Source organism: Symphalangus syndactylus, chromosome 16, assembly GCF_028878055.3.
Source record: "Symphalangus syndactylus isolate Jambi chromosome 16, NHGRI_mSymSyn1-v2.1_pri, whole genome shotgun sequence".
Classification (NCBI taxonomy): domain Eukaryota; kingdom Metazoa; phylum Chordata; class Mammalia; order Primates; family Hylobatidae; genus Symphalangus; species Symphalangus syndactylus.
The window spans coordinates 12,204,348-12,224,361 of record NC_072438.2 but is presented as its reverse complement, the minus strand read 5'-3'; the positions used below and the strand labels follow the sequence as shown (position 1 = coordinate 12,224,361).

Here is a 20,014-nt window from a genome sequence, read left to right as displayed (position 1 = left end):
GGAATCTAAACCCATTTCCACTTTTCCAAATGATTCTGGCGGAAAGTGCACATTTTAAACCTTAAGGCAGCTGTTAACGGCTGAGGGAGCCGTTCATGCCTTGAGCTTGGCTAGTGTGTTCTTTTTTACCCTTCCTTTTGGCACCAGTAGACTCTAAAGAAGAAAAGAAAGTGATCGCCCCATTATCATTGAAAGTTGTTTTGCTTTTCTCAAAATTCTGTCACTAGTACAGAAAGCCTATCGTGGATGAAAGCAGATTGGGTGTGCTTCGACATCACTGTGCATAGCCCTGAACTTTAAAGTATGCACTGTTCTGATGTCCCCTGTAGTGGAAATCACAAGAATTTTTTGTGAGATTGTTTTCTGACCTGTTTTCCAGCGTACACAGACTTTACTAAAGGAGTACAAAGAAAGGGATAAGTCCAATGTATTCAGAGATAAACGCTTCGGAGAATACAACAGCAACATGAGCCCCGAGGAGAAGATGATGAAGCGGTTTGCTCTGGAACAGCAGGTATGGAAAGAAACTGGAGGAGGGTTTTTGCTGTACATTTCACAGGGAAGTCAAGCCCAAGGAGAAGGCTGATTCTGTACGTTCTGCGTGTTTCTGGGTACTCAGAAGGTCCAGGGGATAGCCCTCGAATCCTGTGCCTTATCTGGCTAGGCCAAAGGAGAAGCAACCTCTTCTGCAAATGTTAGCTGAATGGATAAATGCCTTAACTCTACTACACGGCAGCAGTGTGCACAGGAGTTCTCAGCTGAGCTGCTGCCTTCAGCTCCGTTGGGTGGAGAGCCAGTGGCCTGAGCAGCATTGCTGGAGTGGAAACTGGCCCCTGGGCTTATTTAAGAATTCCCCTCCGTGAGGCCAGGCGCAGTGGCTCATGCCTGTAATCCCAGCACTTTGGGAGGCTGAGGCGAGTGGATCACGAGGTCAGGAGATCGAGACCATCCTGGCCAACATGATGAAACCCCGTCTCTACTAAAAATACAAAAATTAGCCGGGCGTGGTGGCACATGCCTATAATCCCAGCTACTCAAGAGGCTGAGGCAGGAGAATCACCTGAACCAGGGAGTCAGAGGTTGCAGTGAGCCCAGATCACACTACTGCACTCCAGCCTGGGTAACAGAGTGAGACTCTGTCTCAAAAAAAAAAAAGAGAAAAAGAATTCCCCTCCATGAGTTCCATTTCTGTCTGAATCATGAATCATTGCTTAGTTGACCCAGAATACTCTTTAAGGCTGCTTAGGATTCATTGTCATATTTCAAATATAATAGAAATATATATCTATATATATATATATCTTTTTTTTGCTGTGAAATGGAAGTGGTAATTTTAGGAAACTTTTTTTTTCTCCTGTCAGCGACATCATGAGAAAAAAAGCATCTACAATCTAAACGAAGATGAAGAATTGACTCATTATGGCCAGTCTTTGGCAGACATCGAGAAGCATAATGACATTGTGGACAGTGACAGTGATGCTGAGGATCGAGGAGCATTGTCTGGTGAGGCTGGGGTACCCTGCACGGGCCTGTGGGCATGGAGTCAGGGAGAGTCTGTTCATTGTTAGACCTTCTGCTCTTCTTAGAGACTAGAGGAAGTTATTGCATGAAAGTTTTACTGATCATTAGCCTCTCTACAAATTTCACAAGTGACAGTTTTTATGGTTTTTTTTTTTTTTTTAAGTTTTCAGAACTTTAAGATGGTGTGTAGATAGATGCTTTTATGGGCTGAGAAAGCATGTTGATATCCATTATTTTATTTGAACCTCAAAATAGCTCGTTCTACCCATGAGCTCAGAGAAATAAGGTGTTTTGCCCGATGCCAGAGTCAGAGCTGTGGGGAGAACCCACCTCACTGACACCAGGTGGCTCATTGAATGCACTACTTTGCTCCCCCTACTTTATCAATTCCAGCCTAATATTTGTACCAGTGGCATTGATGTAGTTCCTTCAGCTTTTACCTACTGTGGAATTATAGCAGTTTGAGGAAAATCATATTGAGCCTCATATCTGTAGATAACAACATGAAACAGGTAAATTTTGGCCTTAAATAATGTTAACAGAGTTTAAGATTCAGTTCAGGTCTGACTATCATGAACCCTATTTATAAGGTTGCAGTCATGACATCAATTACTTGACATTTCTTGTAAGTTAGAGTAGGTCCCATTTTCCAGCATCTTCAGAACAAAGGTGTACAAATCTGAAACTGACTCTCAAAGCTTTGTCTTGTCAGTGTGTGAAAGTTAAGGCGTTAAAGCCTGGGGCTGCCTTCTGATACTTGGCTAATCCAAGGGGCAAAAGGCTTAGGAGTTAGGGCAGCAAGCATGTGGTGCAGAACCTCCCATCTGCGACATACCAGGAGGCCCTGCCACTGCTCGGCTTCACAGGCATGAAGAGAATGGCCAGTTATTTTAACCTCCGTGCCTTTGTCTTTGCTCTTTTCATTGTTCAAGAGTTCTCAAGGACCCTTAGCTATAAAACTCATTCCCTGGGGAGATCCTAATTCCCTGAGACTGGAGGTAACTGCCTTGGTGTGAGTTCCCCGAGTGGCATTCCCCTCATTGCCAGGAGGCGCTGTGGTGCGCCGGTGACCAGAGCAGAAGTAGGACTCAGTTTCTCCGAGCAACAGGTCCTGGGAATTCAGCTATTCGTTGCTGATTTTTATCCTTTGATTTTGTTTATGAGCTCACCAAAGCCCAGGTAATTTTTATAAAAGAAAAGCCTCTTACATGTGAAAATAAATACACTGAATTTGTCATGTGGAGACAAATTCTGTTTTGTTCAACTGTCGCATGGTCTGTTCTCTTAGGAGAATTTCATCTTAAAAACCACCCCATGAGCGAGGTGTTACCCCACTTTACCGCTGCGGAAGCTGAGACTAAGGACAAGAGTTGGTGGTACTTGCTCAGGCCTCGTAGCCAGAGGGGGCTGGGCATCAAATCCCAGGTAGCTTGACTCCTAAATTGTAGCTGCTGTGTGCTGTTTTACACTGTGAATGCAGCCATTTGACCTACTGTAAAATATACTGTGTTTGGACTTCAAAATAAATAGATACATAAAAAAGCTTTCTAACCAAATCCTAATACAAACTCATTAAGGGAGGATTTCCTTGTTTTTGTTTTTTTTTAATAATCCTTTTCTGAATCTTTTATATAATTAATACAAGCTTATTAGTTGGCATTTTGCAAATCTTTCTTTTAAGAAACTATTATAATGGCACATATAAAACATGGAATAGTATGCAGCCATAAAAAATAATGAGATCATGTCTTTTGTGGGAATGTGGATGGAACCGGAGGCCATCCATCATCCTTAGCAAACTAAAGAACAGAAAACCAAATACCGCACTTTCTCACTTGTAAGTGGGAGCTAAATGATGAGAACTCTTGAACACAAAGAAGGAAACAGCAGACATGGGGATCTACTTGAGAGGGAGGGAGAGGAGCAGAAAAGATCACTATTGGGCTTAGTACTGGGTGATGAAATAATCTGTACAACAGACTCCCGTGACATGCGTTTACCTGTGTAACAAACCTTCACATGTACCCCAAAACCTAAAATAAAAGTTAAAAAAACAAAAAGAAAATAGCGTGATCAACCTTGGATTACTAGAGTACTAAATAGTGTTTGCTGATATGCTTAGTTTTCCAGGAAGGAAATCATTCGTTTCTGGAAATCCGGAATCATTCATTCATTCACTTACCAATACTAGTGTATGTGCCAGGCACTGTTCTCGGTTCCGGAGAAATGCCAGTGTCAAAAAGCCTTGCCCTCCTTCAGCTCACATTTTATGGGGAGACCCAAACATTAAACAAATATGTCACCACATTATGCTGTCTGATCAAAGTTGGAAGTGCTATGGAGGAAAAAGCAGGAAAGGGCAGCACGTGCCACTGAGGCGTCTTGTTCAGCCTCACTGGAGTGTGGCAGCGTGACCATAGCTCACTGCAGCCTTGGCTTCCTGGGCTCAGGCAATCCTCCCATCTCAGCCTCCAGAGTAGCTGGGACCACAGCTGTGCACTACCATGCCTGGCCAAGATTTTGGCTTTTACTTGAGAAATGGAGTCGGGGTACTGGAGCCAAGGAATCACGTAGTGTGACAGGACAAGGCCAGTGGGACTTCCCAGCAAACTAGATACAGGTGTGGGAGACAGGCATCAAGGATGACTCCAAGGGTGTGTGGCCTGAGCACCTGGGAAGATAGAATTGCCATTCGTTGCAATGAGAAGACTGTGGGATAGATGGGTTTGGGGGGAGTTTGAAATGCCCGCTAGACATCCATGGTACGGTGCTGGAGGTGCAGTCTGGAGTTCAGGGAGAATGCAGGCCGGAGACAGGAACTGGATGCTGTCAGCACAGAGACTGAATGAGGCTGCCAAGGGAATACGAGTAGATAGAGGAGGGACAGCGGGAACTGTGACCTGAAGAGTTGGAGAAGAGGAGACAGTGAGGCCCTGGCAGCGGGGTTGGGCTGGAAGCCAAGGAGAGAAAGCTTTTCTAGAACAAGTGATGAATGCGTTGAGTACTGCTGGTAGTGAGAGGAAGAGTGAGAACTGACCCGAACTCAGGCAAGACTGCATTTCAGAGGAGAGGCAAGGGAGAGTTAGAGAGGGGTGAAAAGAAAGGAGAGGGGCGTTGAGAAGGGAGTGGAGGTGGGGAGCCCAGGCAGGTACCAGGCTAGGGCCCAGCTGGCCAGGGAGCTGCTCGCATGCTGGAGGCCCAAGCTGGAGAAACCATCTAAACATCTGTTTCTGTTATGACATGGGCCTTCGGGTAAATCATTTCCCATCTGAGCCTCTTTTTTCATTTGAGAAATTGGATTTTTAAAGTTTCTTTTATTCCAAATGTGATGTTTCCTACAATGTTTAATTTCTCTTCTGCCCTAGTGCGTAGGGCAGACTGAAGATCAGTGGCCCTGGTAGATGACTCCTGCTCCTGCCCTTAGCTCAGGGCTTTGGAGTCTCCAGGCCCTGCCCAGGGAGGTGGGAGGGACACAGATTGCACCACTGATCCTGGCCAACGCTCCCACCAAGACCCTGGAGCCAGCTTGCTCTGGGTTTGCCAGTCTTCACTAGAAGCAGCACAATCAAAAATAGGTGCTTGGTGTTTCCAGCCACTTGGGTTACGGCCAGTTGGGAGTGTAATGGGTCTGGGTTTTCTCAGGGTGGCTTACCTTGGGTATCTCTCAAGTGCCGTTGTGCCTATGGTCTCAGGCCAGGCTGTTGCATGTGAGCATTTGTTTCTCAAATGTGGACCTCTCCAGACCACTATGGGGGAAGCACTGGCAGAGTGCTACAGGAAACACTTCCCACGCCAGGGCTGGGCTTCACTGTGGGGTTTTCTGCCTTTTGCCCCCAGCTGAGCTGACTGCTGCCCACTTTGGAGGAGGTGGTGGGCTCCTTCACAAGAAGACTCAACAGGAAGGAGAGGAGCAGGAGAAACCCAAGTCCCGGAAAGAGCTGATTGAAGAGCTCATTGCCAAGTCAAAACAAGAGAAGGTGGGTTAGTGAGTGTTCTTCATCATCTTCTCCACGGTAAGACAGGCTCACCAAAATGTGTTTGAGCTTTTTTTCCCTGTACATTTTTAGGCTGTGTTTAATATTTTATGTGAGTTTAGTAAAAGCATTTGTTGTGAGTAGGAATTTTAAAAATCACATAAAGCATATACCTCTGACAGGTTTTGGTTCTTTTGCCTTTTTTTGGTTTATGTTTTGTTTTATTTTGAGACATAGTCTCTGTTTCCCGGGCTGGAGTACAGTGGCACGATCAAAGCTCACTGTGGCCTCAAACTCCTGGGTTCAAGGATCCAGTGATCCTCCCACCTCAGCTCCCCAAGTAGCTAGTGGGCACCATCATGCCCAGCTAATTGTTTTTTGTAGAGATGGGGATCGTGCTGTGTTGACCAGGCTGGTCTCGAACTCCTGGCCTCAAGCAGTTCTCCCACCTTGGCCTAGTTCTAAAGCACAGGGTGAGCCACCGCACCTGGCACGGGTGGGTTTTTTGTTGTTGCTGGTTTTAGTATCTGACATGTACCCAAAAAATCACTTTTTTATCCACTTGCAGTGAACTGCTCAGAGCATCTAAATTAATGGTTTATGGCAAGAAATGATTTCCGTCCGATGAGATTTTGTAGCTTTGCATTTAAAATACTAATTTCTCCTGTCCTCTTTTCTGTGTTGAAACGTTTGGTGCCAAGTGAGTGGTCACTGTGTGTGTCCTTGACACTGACATTGGGCCTCTGGGTTGAAGTCCAGTACTAACGGTATGTGGTGTGTGTCTGTTCTTTTTTTTCCCCAGAGGGAGAGACAGGCTCAACGAGAAGATGCCCTTGAGCTCACAGAGAAGCTAGACCAAGACTGGAAAGAAATTCAGACTCTCTTGTCCCACAAAACCCCCAAGTCAGAGAACAGAGATAAAAAGGAGAAGCCCAAGGTGGGAGCCAAGTGACTGAAACAAACTCTTCACTCACTGAGCTTGGCTGACCGACTTTCTCCAGAGAAAGGGCTGGGGCTGGACTGCTCTTCTGGCTGTTTCCTTTAGGACAAGTTTCTGTTGAACATTGATACTGCATTACCTGCTATGTGTAATCTTGGGGTGGAAATAGATTCAGTTACTTGAGTCTCTATTCCAGGTGAATTAAACTGAAAAAAGTGGTGTTTCTGAATGGAAGAAGTAATTCAGGGTACACACATTAGAATAGGTGTCTGAACTTCCATGTGACACGTTTGTCTGTTGATACATAATACATACATTTAATATACATTTATTTATTTTTTCCTCTATAAACAGTTTTTGTTTCCTGCTGCATTCTCTTTAGTCTAAACTGTTGGAAAATGCTGCATTTGTTTAAGAAACTGGGTTCTCAGAGAAATATAGATTTCACTAGATTAGTGTCATGTGGTCATCTGCACATCTTTGTGAGTCACCCTTGCTATTACTGTTACTTTACTTAATTTCCCATGTTTAGGGCGTAATGCCTGGATAAGTAGTGTTTTTGTTGTTGTTTGAGACTGAGTCTCGCATTGTCACCCAGGCTGGAGTGAAGTGGTGCAATCTCGGCTCACTGCAACCTCCACCTCCTGGGTTCAAGTGATTCTCTTGCCTCAGCTTCCCAGGTAGCTGGGATTACAGGCACGTGCCACCATGCTTGGCTAATTTATGTATTTTTAGTAAAGACAGGGTTTCACCATGTTGGCCAGGCTGGTCTCAAACTCCTGACCTCAGGTGATCTGCCCACCTCGGCCTCCCAAAGTGCTGGGATTACAGGCGTGAGCCACTGCGCCCGGCCTGTTTTTGTTAAAGCAGATGTATTCTGAGAATTTTTCTAGGGGTAAACAAATTCTTTGTGACCAAATGTCCACTGATTTCGCAGTCCTCAGGGCTGATCAGAACAGTTTTCTCTCTAGAAGAAAAGACGTAGATGTGGCTTAGCTACTTCAATAACATTATCCAGCCATTACTAGAATGGGCCAGGAAGCTAGATCTTTTCTTTTTGTAAAATAAGAAATAAATATATTTTTAAAATGAATTTCTTCTTTCTACCTTAGCCCGATGCATATGACATGATGGTTCGCGAGCTTGGCTTTGAAATGAAGGCGCAGCCCTCTAACAGGATGAAGACGGAGGCAGAATTGGCAAAGGAAGAACAGGAGCGCCTCAGGAAGCTGGAGGTAGGGTGGCAGCACCTCAGGAGCAGCGCTGTGCTGCTGTCTGTCCGCAGCCCCTTCTGCTCCATTTTGCAGGATGGGCTGAAGAGAATATTCTGTTTGATCAGTGGAATATTTTAGTCTATTTAAAGTTTATATTTATTCATGAATGCCGTTTTTTTTTTTTTTTTTTTTTTTTTTTTTTTTTTTTTTTTTTTTTTTTTTTTGGAGACAGAGTTTGGCTCTGTTGCCCAGGCTGGAGTACAGTGGCGCGATGTCAGCTCACTGCAACCTCCGCCTCCCAGGTTCATGCCGCCGTTCTGTTGCCTCAGCCTCCTGAGTAGCTGGGACCACAGGCGCGTGCCACCACGCCCGGCTAATTTCTTTGTATTTTAAGTAGAGACGGGGTTTCACCGTGTTAGCCAGGATAGTCTCTATCTCCTGACCTCATGATCCACCTGCCTCGGCCTCCCAAGGTGCTGGGATTACAGGCGTGAGCCACCGCGCCCGACATGAATACCTTTTTATTTCTGATCATAAAAGCAAAAACATAAAATAAAATGCAAATAATACCCAAGTACACCAATTAAAAATGGACATTCCTTTTATTTTTTTTTTTGAGACGGAGTTTCACTCTGTTGCCAGGGCTGGAGTGCAATGGTGTGATCTCAGCTCACTACAACCTCCGCCTCCTGAGTTCAAGCAGTTCTCCTCAGCCTCCTGAGTACTTGAGATTATAGCCGCCGCCCCCCTCACCCCACCACCCCAACGCCCAGCTAATTTTTGTATTTTTAGTAGAGATGGGATTTCGCTATGTTGGCCAGGCTGGTCTCGAACTCCTGACCTCAAGCGATCCACCCACCTTGGCCTCCCAAAGTGCTGAGATTACAGGCATGAGCCACTGTGCCCGGCCAAAAATGGACATTCCTTAATAATTACTCTATTCCGAAACGTCTACTAACAATGTAATGAGTATATTATCTTGTAAGCTTTTTTTTTAAAATGCAGTTTTTAAAAATTCATTGTATTAAAACAAAAACGAAGTAAAGACACTTCTACAGCTGGCTGAGTTTTTTCATTTGTTTTTTTGTTGTTGTTGTTTTTGTTTTGTTTTGTTTTGTTTTCCAAGACAGAGTCTTGCTCTGTTGCCCAGGCTATATCAGTGGCATTATCTCGGCTCACTGTAGCCTCTGCCTCCCAGGTTCGAGCAGTTCTCCAGCCTCAGCGTCCCAAGTAGCTGGGATTACAAGCACCCGCCACCACACCCGGCTAATTTTTGTATTTTTAATAGAGACAGGGTTTCATCATGTTGGTCAGGCTGGTCTCGAACTACTGACCTCAGGTGATCCACCCATCTTGGCCTCCCAAAGTGCTGGGATTACAGGTGTGAGCCACTGCACCCAACCACATTTGCTTTTTTTAAGACAAAGTCTGTGTTGCCGAGGCTGGAATGTAGTAGCACAATCACAGCTCGCTGCAGCCTCAACCTCCCAGGCTCAGGCAGTCCTCCTGCCTCTGCCTTGCAGGTAGCTGGGACCACAGACTCACACCACTATGCCCAGCTAATTTTTTTTTTTTTTCCTGAGATGGAGTCTTGCTGTGTCGCCCAGCTAGAGTACAGTGGCACAATCTTGGCTCACTGCAAACTCCACCTCCTGGGTTCAAGTGATTCTCCTGCCTCAGCCTCCTGAGGAGCTGGGATTTACAGGTGCCCGCCACCATGCCTGGCTAATTTTTGTATTTTTAGTAGAGACAGGATTTTGCCATGTTGTCCAGGTGTTCTTGAACTCTTGACCTCAGGTGATCCAGTCACCTCGGCCTCCCAAAGTGCTGGGATTACAGGTGTGAGCCACCGCACCCGGCCCCCGCTAATTTTTAAAAATTGTTTGTATAGATGAGCATCTCCCTGTGTTGCCTAGGCTATTCTCAAACTCCTGGTCTCAGCTGATCCTCCCACCACGGCCTCCCACAGTGCTGGGGTTACAGGCGTGAGCTGCCATCATACCTGGCTCAGCTGGCTGTTTTGACATAACCACATCACTAGCTTCTTCCCATATCCAGTGTGCGGTCAAATAGTGGAGGCCGTGGAGCTGCTTGCTCTTGGCGTCCTGGCTCCTCTTCTCTCGGTGCAGGGGGTGATGAGTCCCAGTCGGGGCTGGCCAGCAGAATTGGGCTATGAAGACCTCAGAATAATAGGCTTGCCTGGTGACTGGAGAGTATTGGCCACAAAGTTTGAACAGTTGATTTTGTTAAATGAGGAATGTACTGCTTAGCAAGTGTTTGCATGCCTGATTGAAAACTGCAGGCAGAAAGCAGGCTGGATGCACCAGCCTCAGAGCGGGAGGACCGTAGGCCCAGCCCGATGGCCAGGGCAGGACTGCACGGCCCCCTCACCAAATGTTGGAAGAGTGTGCTCTAAGACATCTCATTCCTTCTTGCTCAGGCTGAGAGACTTCGAAGAATGCTTGGAAAGGATGAGGATGAAAATGTTAAGAAACCAAAACATATGTCAGCAGATGATCTGAATGATGGCTTCGTGCTAGATAAAGATGACAGGCGTTTGCTTTCCTACAGAGTAAGATGTTTGCCTTCATTTTCTTTCTCTCTCTCTCTTTTTTAATTTAAAAACATTTTTTTGGTATTCATTTTAGGGATTTATTACAGTTGGGAATTTTAAATCTTTTTAACCACTTTCTCTAAAGTTCTTTATGTGGTGTTTATGGTATATCAGATATCAAAACTTTGGAGAGACTTGAACAATAGCGTGCGCACTCACTTGCTCATGCTCTCTTCTCTCTTTCTCACTCTCTCAAAGGAATACAGATAAAACTGATGACTCGCTTAACATCAACTGCTTTTGTTAATAACTGCACGATTCTATCTGCATGACCTCATCATACCATCGAGGGAGCTAACTCAAGGCTAGAGTTGTGAATTTTCTTTGAGTGATGTCGTTGAGTTTCTATGACTGGTGTAGTTTTTATTCACGAACTTTATAAATCGATACCCTTTTCTCGTTTTAAGAGCGTATCAGTCAGCGTCCAGGGAAGAAAAGTAGGCAGGACAGGTTTCAAGCAGAAGAGATCCACACAGGAAAATGGATACTGATAAAAACACTAGGTTACCTGGAGGAGCAGAAGGTGCAGCGCCCCCAAACCAGTAGTGGGTGCTGTAGACACTCCTTGTGCTAAAGCCCACGGCCACTGTACACCTTCCAAATCCTGATCCCATGCTGTTCCCTGGCAAAACCTGAACCTGGCCCAGCATCCTGCAGCAGGGTTCTCTGGCAGCCTATAGCTCCTGTGGCTCGAATAGCCTAGAAGTGGGTGGTGGGCAGGAGTCCTAGTGCCAGTGGGCAAATGGAGCACACAGGTTTGTGTTCCTTGCAACCACGTAGGAAGCACCGATGTGGCAGCCTCTTGATGTGGCTGTGAGATGGTCCAGCGTTGTCTCCGCCTGTCTTGATGCCCTATGGTTTCCACGCTCTTGGTAGGATGGAAAGATGAATGTCGAGGAAGATGTCCAGGAAGAGCAAAGCAAGGAAGCCAGTGACCCTGAGAGCAACGAGGAAGAAGGTGACAGTTCAGGCGGTGAGGACACGGAGGAGAGCAACAGCCCAGATAGTCACTCGGACCTGGAATCCAACGTGGAGAGCGAGGAAGAAAACGAGAAGCCAGCAAAAGAGCAGCGGCAGACTCCTGGGAAAGGGTTGATGAGCGGCAAGGAAAGAGCTGGAAAAGCTACCAGAGACGAGCTGCCCTACACATTCGCAGGTGGGCAAGTGCGTGGGTTTCCTCAGGTTCTGGGATAACCTTTATGACCTGGCCGTAGCTGTGTGTGTTCGTCTCCCTCCCAGGAGTTGCATTTGTGGAGTGGGGACCAAGGATGCCCTTGGGAGTGCCTGGACACACCCCCGTGTCTGCTGATCCAGGTCTTAGAGCGAGTGGTCATCTTAGTTTGTGACTGTGGTTCTGTGGACCGGCCCCCGATGGGCCAGATGCGCCTTTCTGTGGTGGTACCTTCACCTCCCTTTTAGTATATGGTCAGTCTCTTGTGGTGGACCAGAGGGGCAGGGCTGGGGAGGTGGGTGAGCATCTGCGAGAAGGCTTCCATGTTTCCACCTGGGCCTCCTGTTTGGCCACGTAACATTTTAGATGGAATATACAGTGTTGTTTTGTCTAGTATCTGGAGAAAAATTGTCCAGGCCAGGTGCGTGGCTGATGCCTATAATCCCAACACTTTGGGAGGCCAAGGTGGGTGGGTCACTTGAGCCTTGGAGTTTGAGACCAGCCTGGGCAACATTGCCAAACCTTGTCTCAACCAAAAATATAAAAAATAAGCCTGGTGCAATAGCTTGTGCCTGTGGTCCTAGCTACTCAGGAGGCTGAGGTGGGAGGATCACTTGAGCCTAGGAGGCGGAGGTTGCAGTGAGCCGAGATTACACCACTGCACTCTAGCCTGGGTGACAGAGCAAGGCCCTGTCTCAAAAAAAAGAAAAGAAAAATGGTCAGGTTGTGGTAAGCAATGCCGAATTGTCCTGTGCCTGCAGGACGCTTCCAGGGGAGGAGCTAATGGTGAAGCTGGCCTCTGTGAAGTGCCCTCTGGTGGCAAGAGTCTCATGAGCTGACACTGCCTGGCTCACAGTGGCTCCTTCCAGGTCTTTCTAAAGCAGTCTGGGCACTAAACCCAGCACCCTGCCACCAAGATGCTCTGAAACTGTGGGTGTTTTAGCAAATTCCTCATCGAGGAACGGTGAGAGGGCATTTGCTTATTAGCCTGTTCCCAGGTGCGTGATCGCTCCTGACAGCCCAGGTCAGGATGGCTGAGACCCCTCCAGATGTGCCAGAGCAAAGCTGGTGGGTTTGTTGTGATTGTGAAGTAGAATAGTTATATAAAATTACCTCTGTTAGCAGACATGTAAGTAATTCTCATTTTAGCTGTTAAATGTGGGCCAGGTGCAGTGACTCATGCCTATAATCCCAGCAGTTTGGGAGGGCTAGGCAGGCGGATCACCTGAGGTCAGGAGCTCGAGACCAGCCTGGCCAACATGGTGAAGCCCTGTCTCTACTGAAAATACAAAAATTAGCCGGGCATGGTGGCTAGTGCCCGTAATCCCAGCTACTCAGGAGGCTGGGGCAGGAGAATCGCTTGAACCCAGGAGGTGGAAGTTTCAGTGAGCTGAGATCGCACTACTGCACTCCAGCCTGGGCAACAGAGCGAGACTCCATCTCAAAAAAAAAAAAAATATATATATATATATATATATACATATATATGTTAAATGTGCAGTATGTTTTGTGTTTTTGATAGCCCCTGAGTCCTATGAGGAGCTGAGATCTCTATTGTTAGGAAGATCGATGGAAGAGCAGCTTTTGGTGGTGGAGAGAATTCAGAAGTGCAACCACCCGAGTCTCGCAGAAGGAAACAAAGCAAAATTAGAAGTACGTGGATTGAGTGTGTGTGGAGCGCTGGGAGTGTCAGCATAGCCCCGTAGATGAATGCCAGAATTGTGTGAAGTTGTGCAACGGTCATGTGTGCCTCAGGCCAGATGGGGCCAACCTGTCACCTGGTTACCTATGATGATGGCTGGGAGTACTTGGTATGGCACCGGCAGAGGCCTCCCTTGGCTTTGGCCCCTCTCTAGGCCTCGTGCCAGACCCAGCCAGAGGCAGGCATGGGGACCTTCGCCTTCGTCTCACAGGGGAGGACACTAGGGTTCACATAGCCAGCATGTGGCAGAGCCAGACTTTGCTGTGTCAGATAGGTGGCTGTGATTGTGCCTTTTTCTCTTTCAGTGAATGATGAATATTCCCTGTGAGGAGGGCGCCGTGCTGCCTGTGTTCCTCATTTTGCTTTCCTAGTGATGTGTTGTCAGCTGTTCTATAGAAGGATGCACGCCACCCTTAGCTTTTTTCCCCCTCTACACCTTCTAGTGCTTAGCAAGTTCTAGCAGTGTATTTGCTTGCATGTTAGATGGCTGCTCGTGTCTGTAACCCTGGGCTCCCCTGCCCCACCTGGTTGTCACCAGAATGTAGGTGATCCAGAAGCTATGTGCCTGTGGCTTTGTTCTTGGTGCTGAGCACTGAGCTTTATTTCCCAATTCATGTTCCTGCAGAAACTGTTTGGCTTTCTTTTGGAATACGTTGGCGATTTGGCTACAGATGACCCACCAGACCTCAGAGTAATTGATAAGTTGGTTGTGTAAGTAAAAATGGTGTGTCATCTGGGATGTGGGGTTAAGCAGAACAATTTTTCTCCCATTTAGAGTCATAAAAATACATTCCAGAGTTAACTAAGGTAGGTGGAATGGTGGTGTCAGCATACCAAGTGGGCAGGTGGTCACCCAGGGCTTGTGAGCCTCACAGCACAAGCCGGCGTCTCACACATGCCGCTCCAGCCATTGTAGAGCTGGGACTGACTTTTAACCACAAACAAGTTGATTTTGAAACAAGTGAACCCCTTTAGATTTGTGGCTGGGATGGGGTGGCTCATTTTAAGTTTCAAGCTCTGGGCGATTGGGAGGTATTTGGAAAGCAGGGTAGACACACTGCCTCTCAGCCTTCAGTGAAACCCAGTTGGGTGGCTCTGCATGCCAGGGAGTGTGTCCCTCTTGTCTGCATGGGGACCGCCAGGGCGAGCTCCTGCCCTCGCTGCACTCTAAGCCTGTGTGACCCACTCGGTGGCTCCTGGCCCCCAGGGCTGGTGGCTGGAAGAATGCCAGAGGGGCAGAGTTCTCAGTTGAGAGGCGTGTGTTGGCTTTGGATCCGTGAGAGTGCACACCAGCTTCCTGCCCTGTGCCGCGCGGAGCTCTCCACGTCATCTTCTGCATGCATGGAGGCACTATCACAGAAGAACCTGTCGTGAGGAATAAGTGAGTTAATATGGAAAGTGCCTTGGAGCTGTCAGCTGCAGCTGCCACACAGAGCGGTGCCCCAACAACGTCTGTACCACAAATCGAGCTGCTTCTCCCACCACCTCCGGTCCATAATGTTACGGCTGCGTTTTTAGGAAATGGCAAAAGCTAGTGTAGCCTCTTAAGAATGCTGTTAGAAAAAGCGGATTCATCCAGTTCTTACTTGCTCAGTCAGCAGATGACTTCATAGGAAAGTGGCTTGCAGGGTTTTTCTGTTTCTTATCTAAAGTCATTCTCTCCTGACTTTACATTTCTGCTTAACAGGCACTTATATCATCTTTGCCAGATGTTTCCTGAATCTGCAAGTGACGCTATCAAATTTGTTCTCCGAGATGCGATGCATGAGATGGAAGAAATGATTGAGACCAAAGGCCGGGCGGCATTGCCAGGGTTGGACGTGGTAAGCAGAGTTCAGTCTAGGCACTGCCCCTGCCACAGAAGTTCTGTTTGGCATCACAGAAGGTGGACGATGGGTACGATGCTCTTGGCCGTGCCCTGTGCTTCCAGGGTGATGTGGAGTGAGCTGCGCTGCAGCGAGGGTGATCTGGAATGAGCTGCGTGGCAGCGAGGGTGATCTGGAGTGAGCTGCGTGGCAGCGAGGGTGATCTGGAATGAGCCCGCTGCAGCGAGGGTGATCTGGAGTGAGCTGCGCGGCAGCGAGGGTGATCTGGAGTGAGCTGCGCGGCAGCGAGGGTGATCTGGAGTGAGCTGCGCGGCAGCGAGGGTGATCTGGAGTGAGCTGCGCGGCAGCGAGGGTGATCTGGAGTGAGCTGCGCTGCAGCGAGGGTGACTTTGAGTGAGAGTGCACTGCGGCGAGGGTGATCTGGAGTGAGCTGCGCTGCAGCGAGGGTGACTTTGAGTGAGAGTGCACTGCGGCGAGGGTGATCTGGAGTGAGCTGCGCTGCAGCGAGGGTGACTTTGAGTGAGAGTGCACTGCGGCGAGGGTGATCTGGAGTGAGCTGCACGGCAGCGAGCCTGGGAGGGGAGGGTGTTCCTCCACTAGCCATGGACTAACGTGTGGGTCGTACAGGGAAATTCTGGTTTGATTCCACGTGAATGGTGCTGTATTTCGTCCAGTGACAAAAATGTTGGAAGGCAAATAGAATCAGGGTATTTTCCTTAAGCGCCCAAGCCTGTGGGCTGGTTTAAATTGGTCTCGGTTTCTATGTTATTCAAAGGTTGGGAGACATTTGAACGCTGTGAGATTTTTAACAATTTTATAACAGCCTCATGCTGTATTTTCAGCTTTAGTAACTTTAAGGAAATACTTGCTGAGATACGCTCTTTCTTCTGTTGTCTGGTGTTTGCGTTGAAATGGATTCACAATAGTTAGCAGAAGCTTAAAAATGTAGGACTTAGGTTAGTGATTTTAATCAACTCCCCAAAACGTGATCTGAGCCCGTGTCTGTAACCATTGTTGACTGCTTTGAAGTCTTCATGGGCCTCAGTGTCCTCGCTGCACGTTTAGCTGGTTGACCCACGGTGGTTGGACACCTGTTGTGTGACACTGAGGCCAGAGCTCTGGGCCAGGGAGAAGCACCCTCTCCTCCCCAGATCCCGTTCTTGGCTCGGGAGCGTTTGTGGGGAGGGCATGTGGATGGACTTCATTTACCTTCTTTAACCTGTGGGAACACTTTCTTTCCAGCTCATTTATTTGAAAATCACTGGGCTGCTGTTTCCAACTTCCGACTTCTGGCACCCAGTGGTGACCCCTGCCCTCGTGTGCCTGAGTCAGCTGCTCACCAAGGTGCGTCCTCTCCACATGCGGCAGGGGCCGGCCTGCTGCACCATGGGTGGCCAGAGCCACAGCCCCTCGGGGCCTTGTGGAACATGAGTGTGGCTGTTTAAGGGCCGCAGAGACTGAGCACTGGGGTTAGGCCTAAGAGGGCCCATCTAAAAGAGCCCCGGCCCCTGCAGCCCCAGATGTGGGTGGGAGTGGGAGGGCCTGGTTTGGCACCTCAAGGTTACAGATGGTGCTACCCCAGAAAACAACCTTTCAAGTTAGTGGTGAAGTTATCCAGTGTGATGAGGGCTTTTGTTCCCTTTTAGGCTTAAAAAGTTCAAGCTGTTCCTTTTTATTAGGCATGTGATTGGTGCATGCTTACTGCAGTAATCGTACGCTCTGTATGGGTGGAAGGAACTTTATAAATCAGTATAGCTCTGGCCGGGCACGGTGGCTCATGCCGGTAATCCCAGCACTTTCGGAGGCTGAGGCAGGCAGATCACCTGAGGTCGGGAGTTCAAGACCAGCCTGGCCAACATGGTGAAACCCCGTCTCTACTAAAAATACAAAAATTAGCTGGGTGTGGTGCCACATGCCTGTAATCCCAGCTACTCGAGAGACTGAGGCAGGAGAATCACTTGAACCAGGGAGGTGGAGGTTGCAGTGAGCCGAGATTGTGCCATTTCACTCCAGCCTGGGTGGTAAGAGTGAAACTCCGTCTCAGGGGAAAAAATACCACTAAAGCTCTTTACCCTGTTTTCATCTCATTTGATCCTCTCGACACTGCTATAAGGTGCGGGGGTTCCCTCTGTACTCGAGAAGCTCAGTGGGGTGCGTGGTTCATCAGGGAAGCCTGGTGGTTGGCCTAGCATGGCATGACATCGTCCCAGGACAGTGACCCTCCGTATGTTCCTTTCCAGTGCCCCATCCTGTCCCTCCAGGACGTGGTGAAGGGCCTGTTCGTGTGCTGCCTGTTCCTGGAGTATGTGGCTTTGTCCCAGAGGTTTATACCTGAGCTTATTAATTTTCTTCTTGGGATTCTTTACATAGCAACTCCAAACAAAGCAAGCCAAGGTGAGTTGATTTGAGGGAGCTTCCTACAAATATTTTATACTTTAGAATTTTTTTAAATAGTTGATACTCATTGTAGAAAGTTTAGAATATGCAAAAGTAGACACACAAACCTGCCACCCGTCACACTCTCTGTCCCTCTGCATGAGTGTGTGCATGCACCACGTGAGGAAAAGCAGTGCTACCGGTGACCTGTGCTGTCCAGTGTAGTCGCCAGTGGCCAGAGTCTGAACTGAGACGTGCCCCACCTGTGACATATGCCCAGGTGGGGAAGACTTAGTGCCAGAAATACTTAAAATATCTTAATTTTTTGTATTATGTGTTAGAATCATAATATTTTGGTATTTGGGGTTAGATAAGATCTGTTAAAATCAATCTTTTTTTTCTCACGTGACAAGGCAGTGTGAAAGTTCTCGTGCAGCTCACACAGGCAGCGCTGCTATGTCGCTTCTGTAACACTCTGAATTCAGGAGGGCGGGCGGCAAGAGCAGTGTTGGGATGAGGAGCAGTCTGCACACTGGCTGCCCTCCTGGGCCCTCACCCCAGCCCCTGTGCTCCTCCCTCTTCCCCTGATGCCAGCCCTGCTCCTGGATGCTTCCTCAGCACTTGCTGCTTCCCTCTGGGAGGTGAGGAGCTGCACAACCTCTGTCCTGAGCTCTTCCATGTCTGTGGATGCCTCTCCCAGCCTGACCAGAGGCTGGACCTCAAGGCCAAGACCCCCGCCATTTCCAGCTTACCGTGCAGTGCTAAGCGCCTGCATGTCCAGGGGACTGACCTGAGGAGCAGGTGCTGTGGCATCATTCACACTGCCAGCAGAGTCCCTTCTGAGAGGGGTCTGGGCCACTCCTCCGGTTCAGTACTCCCATTCTGCCACCCCTGGCTCCCGAGGCTCCTGTTTGTCAGGCTCGGTGCTGGGCGCCAGAGGGGCGTGGCCGCCCGCATGCTCCCTGCCTCAGGGAGAGCCACCTGTAGATAGCTGCAGTCCCGCGTGTGAAGGGCTGCGACGGAACAGGCTGGGCACAGGTGGAGTCAGGGAAGGGGCGGGCATCTCGGCTTTGGGGAAGTGTGGGGCGGGGCCTGACCCACCGCCTTCCCCTCTCGCTTGGCCCGGCACCTCTGCCCCACTGTACCCGGTCCCCACCCCTCCCCCTGCAGCCACGCCCTCAGCCTGGATTGCCCTTCTCTGTGGCGAGTGGATTGACTCCTGCAGGTCCTACAGGCCTTTGCTGACGTCTGCCCCCCAGGCCTCTCCCGCCCTGCACTGTCACCCCCAACTGACTCTCCTGCCTCCCTCCTGCCCCGCCGCTTTCCTTTCTCATGTTCTGTCTGGTCCGTTTGCTCCTCTGGGTGCTGTGCACTGCCTGTCTCCCCGACAGGGGCAGGGACTTCAGTCTGTTCCTGGATGTGGCCTGAGCACCTCATCAGCCCCATGTGTGCCTAGTAGGTCCCAGGAACTCTGTGGCCAGCAGGCCTCTCAGGCAGGATCAGGCACTTGGCTCTCACCGCGCCCCCTGCCAAAGCTTTTCCCCTCCCCTGAGGTGTCCCTGCCCACGATGAAACCCTCAGTGTCTGGCACAACCCAGAAACATAAAAATTGGTGTGCGTCTGTTAGAGAGTGAACTTCCACAGGCTTGGTGCCGCAGAGCCTGCCGGGAGCCCAGTAACCTTCAGGCCATCTCTGTCCTGTCGCACTTGGAATTCAGGTTCCACTCTGGTGCACCCTTTCAGAGCGCTTGGGAAGAACTCGGAACTGCTCGTGGTGTCTGCTAGAGAGGATGTGGCCACGTGGCAGCAGAGCAGCCTCTCCCTCCGCTGGGCGAGCAGACTGAGGGCCCCGACTTCGACGGAGGCCAATCACATCCGGTACGTGAGGGGACCCCGCTTTGGGGCCTGTGCCCTACAGCACCCCCAGAGGCAGAAGCCACTCGTGCTTTCTGATGTGCTGTTCTTAGCAAACTTGCCGCCCGGCCGTTTGGTTTGATGGAGGGCGAAAGCCTTTCTGAGGCATGTTGACTTGGTGTCCCTTTTTCATTTTCAAAATACATTTGATTTCATAAATCATAATTTGGAACCAAAAATGGAGGCGCCCCACCCCAGCTGGCGCTGCAGTTCCCACAGCCTTCCCTCCTGCGTTAGGCCTGACTGAGCTTACCTTGCCCGTGGCTGTATGGGCCCGACCCTGGCCGGCCAAGGTGACCACATGGGATTTTTCAGCCTAGTGGAAGTGGGGGAGTTCATTTTTGCTACGTTATTGGTTTTGTCAGTGACAAATAGAACAAGTTGGACCTCCTCTTGCCTCCTGCCCTCACAGACTGTCCTGCCTGGCCGTGGGCCTGGCCCTGCTGAAGCGCTGTGTGCTCATGTACGGCTCCCTGCCATCCTTCCACGCCATCACGGGGCCTCTCCGAGCCCTCCTCACGGATCACCTGGCGGACTGCAGCCACCCGCAGGAGCTCCAGGTGAGGCTTCCTGGCGACTAGGGTGCTCTGCCTGGGCTCAGACATGTCCCTGAGCTGGGGGCAAGCTGGTGGCATTTAGTCATTTGAGGCTGCAGCTGTAAGTCAACACCATCTTTGCAAAATCACAAACATGAAAGGGAAGTAAAATCATAGGAGTGGGCAGTGACGGTGAGCAGTGCTGGGCTGGAGTAAAGCAGATGCT

At 49.2% G+C, this 20,014-nt stretch overlaps 1 protein-coding gene across 2 annotated transcripts in view; it reads left to right on the top strand.

Moving 5' to 3' along the window:
* Positions 1-20,014, top strand: part of NOP14 (NOP14 nucleolar protein) — a 30,173-nt gene that overhangs the window by 4,663 nt on the left and 5,496 nt on the right. For both annotated transcript variants that reach the window (XM_055245546.2, XM_055245547.2), the window contains exons 2-15: positions 380-514; positions 1,362-1,503; positions 5,359-5,498; positions 6,298-6,432; positions 7,548-7,670; positions 10,090-10,221; positions 11,140-11,419; positions 12,957-13,087; positions 13,762-13,847; positions 14,824-14,959; positions 16,205-16,306; positions 17,203-17,356; positions 19,057-19,216; positions 19,665-19,812. In XM_055245546.2, the coding sequence (XP_055101521.1) occupies positions 380-514; positions 1,362-1,503; positions 5,359-5,498; positions 6,298-6,432; positions 7,548-7,670; positions 10,090-10,221; positions 11,140-11,419; positions 12,957-13,087; positions 13,762-13,847; positions 14,824-14,959; positions 16,205-16,306; positions 17,203-17,356; positions 19,057-19,216; positions 19,665-19,812 (2,004 nt within the window). The remainder of the gene's footprint in view (positions 1-379; positions 515-1,361; positions 1,504-5,358; positions 5,499-6,297; positions 6,433-7,547; positions 7,671-10,089; positions 10,222-11,139; positions 11,420-12,956; positions 13,088-13,761; positions 13,848-14,823; positions 14,960-16,204; positions 16,307-17,202; positions 17,357-19,056; positions 19,217-19,664; positions 19,813-20,014) is intronic.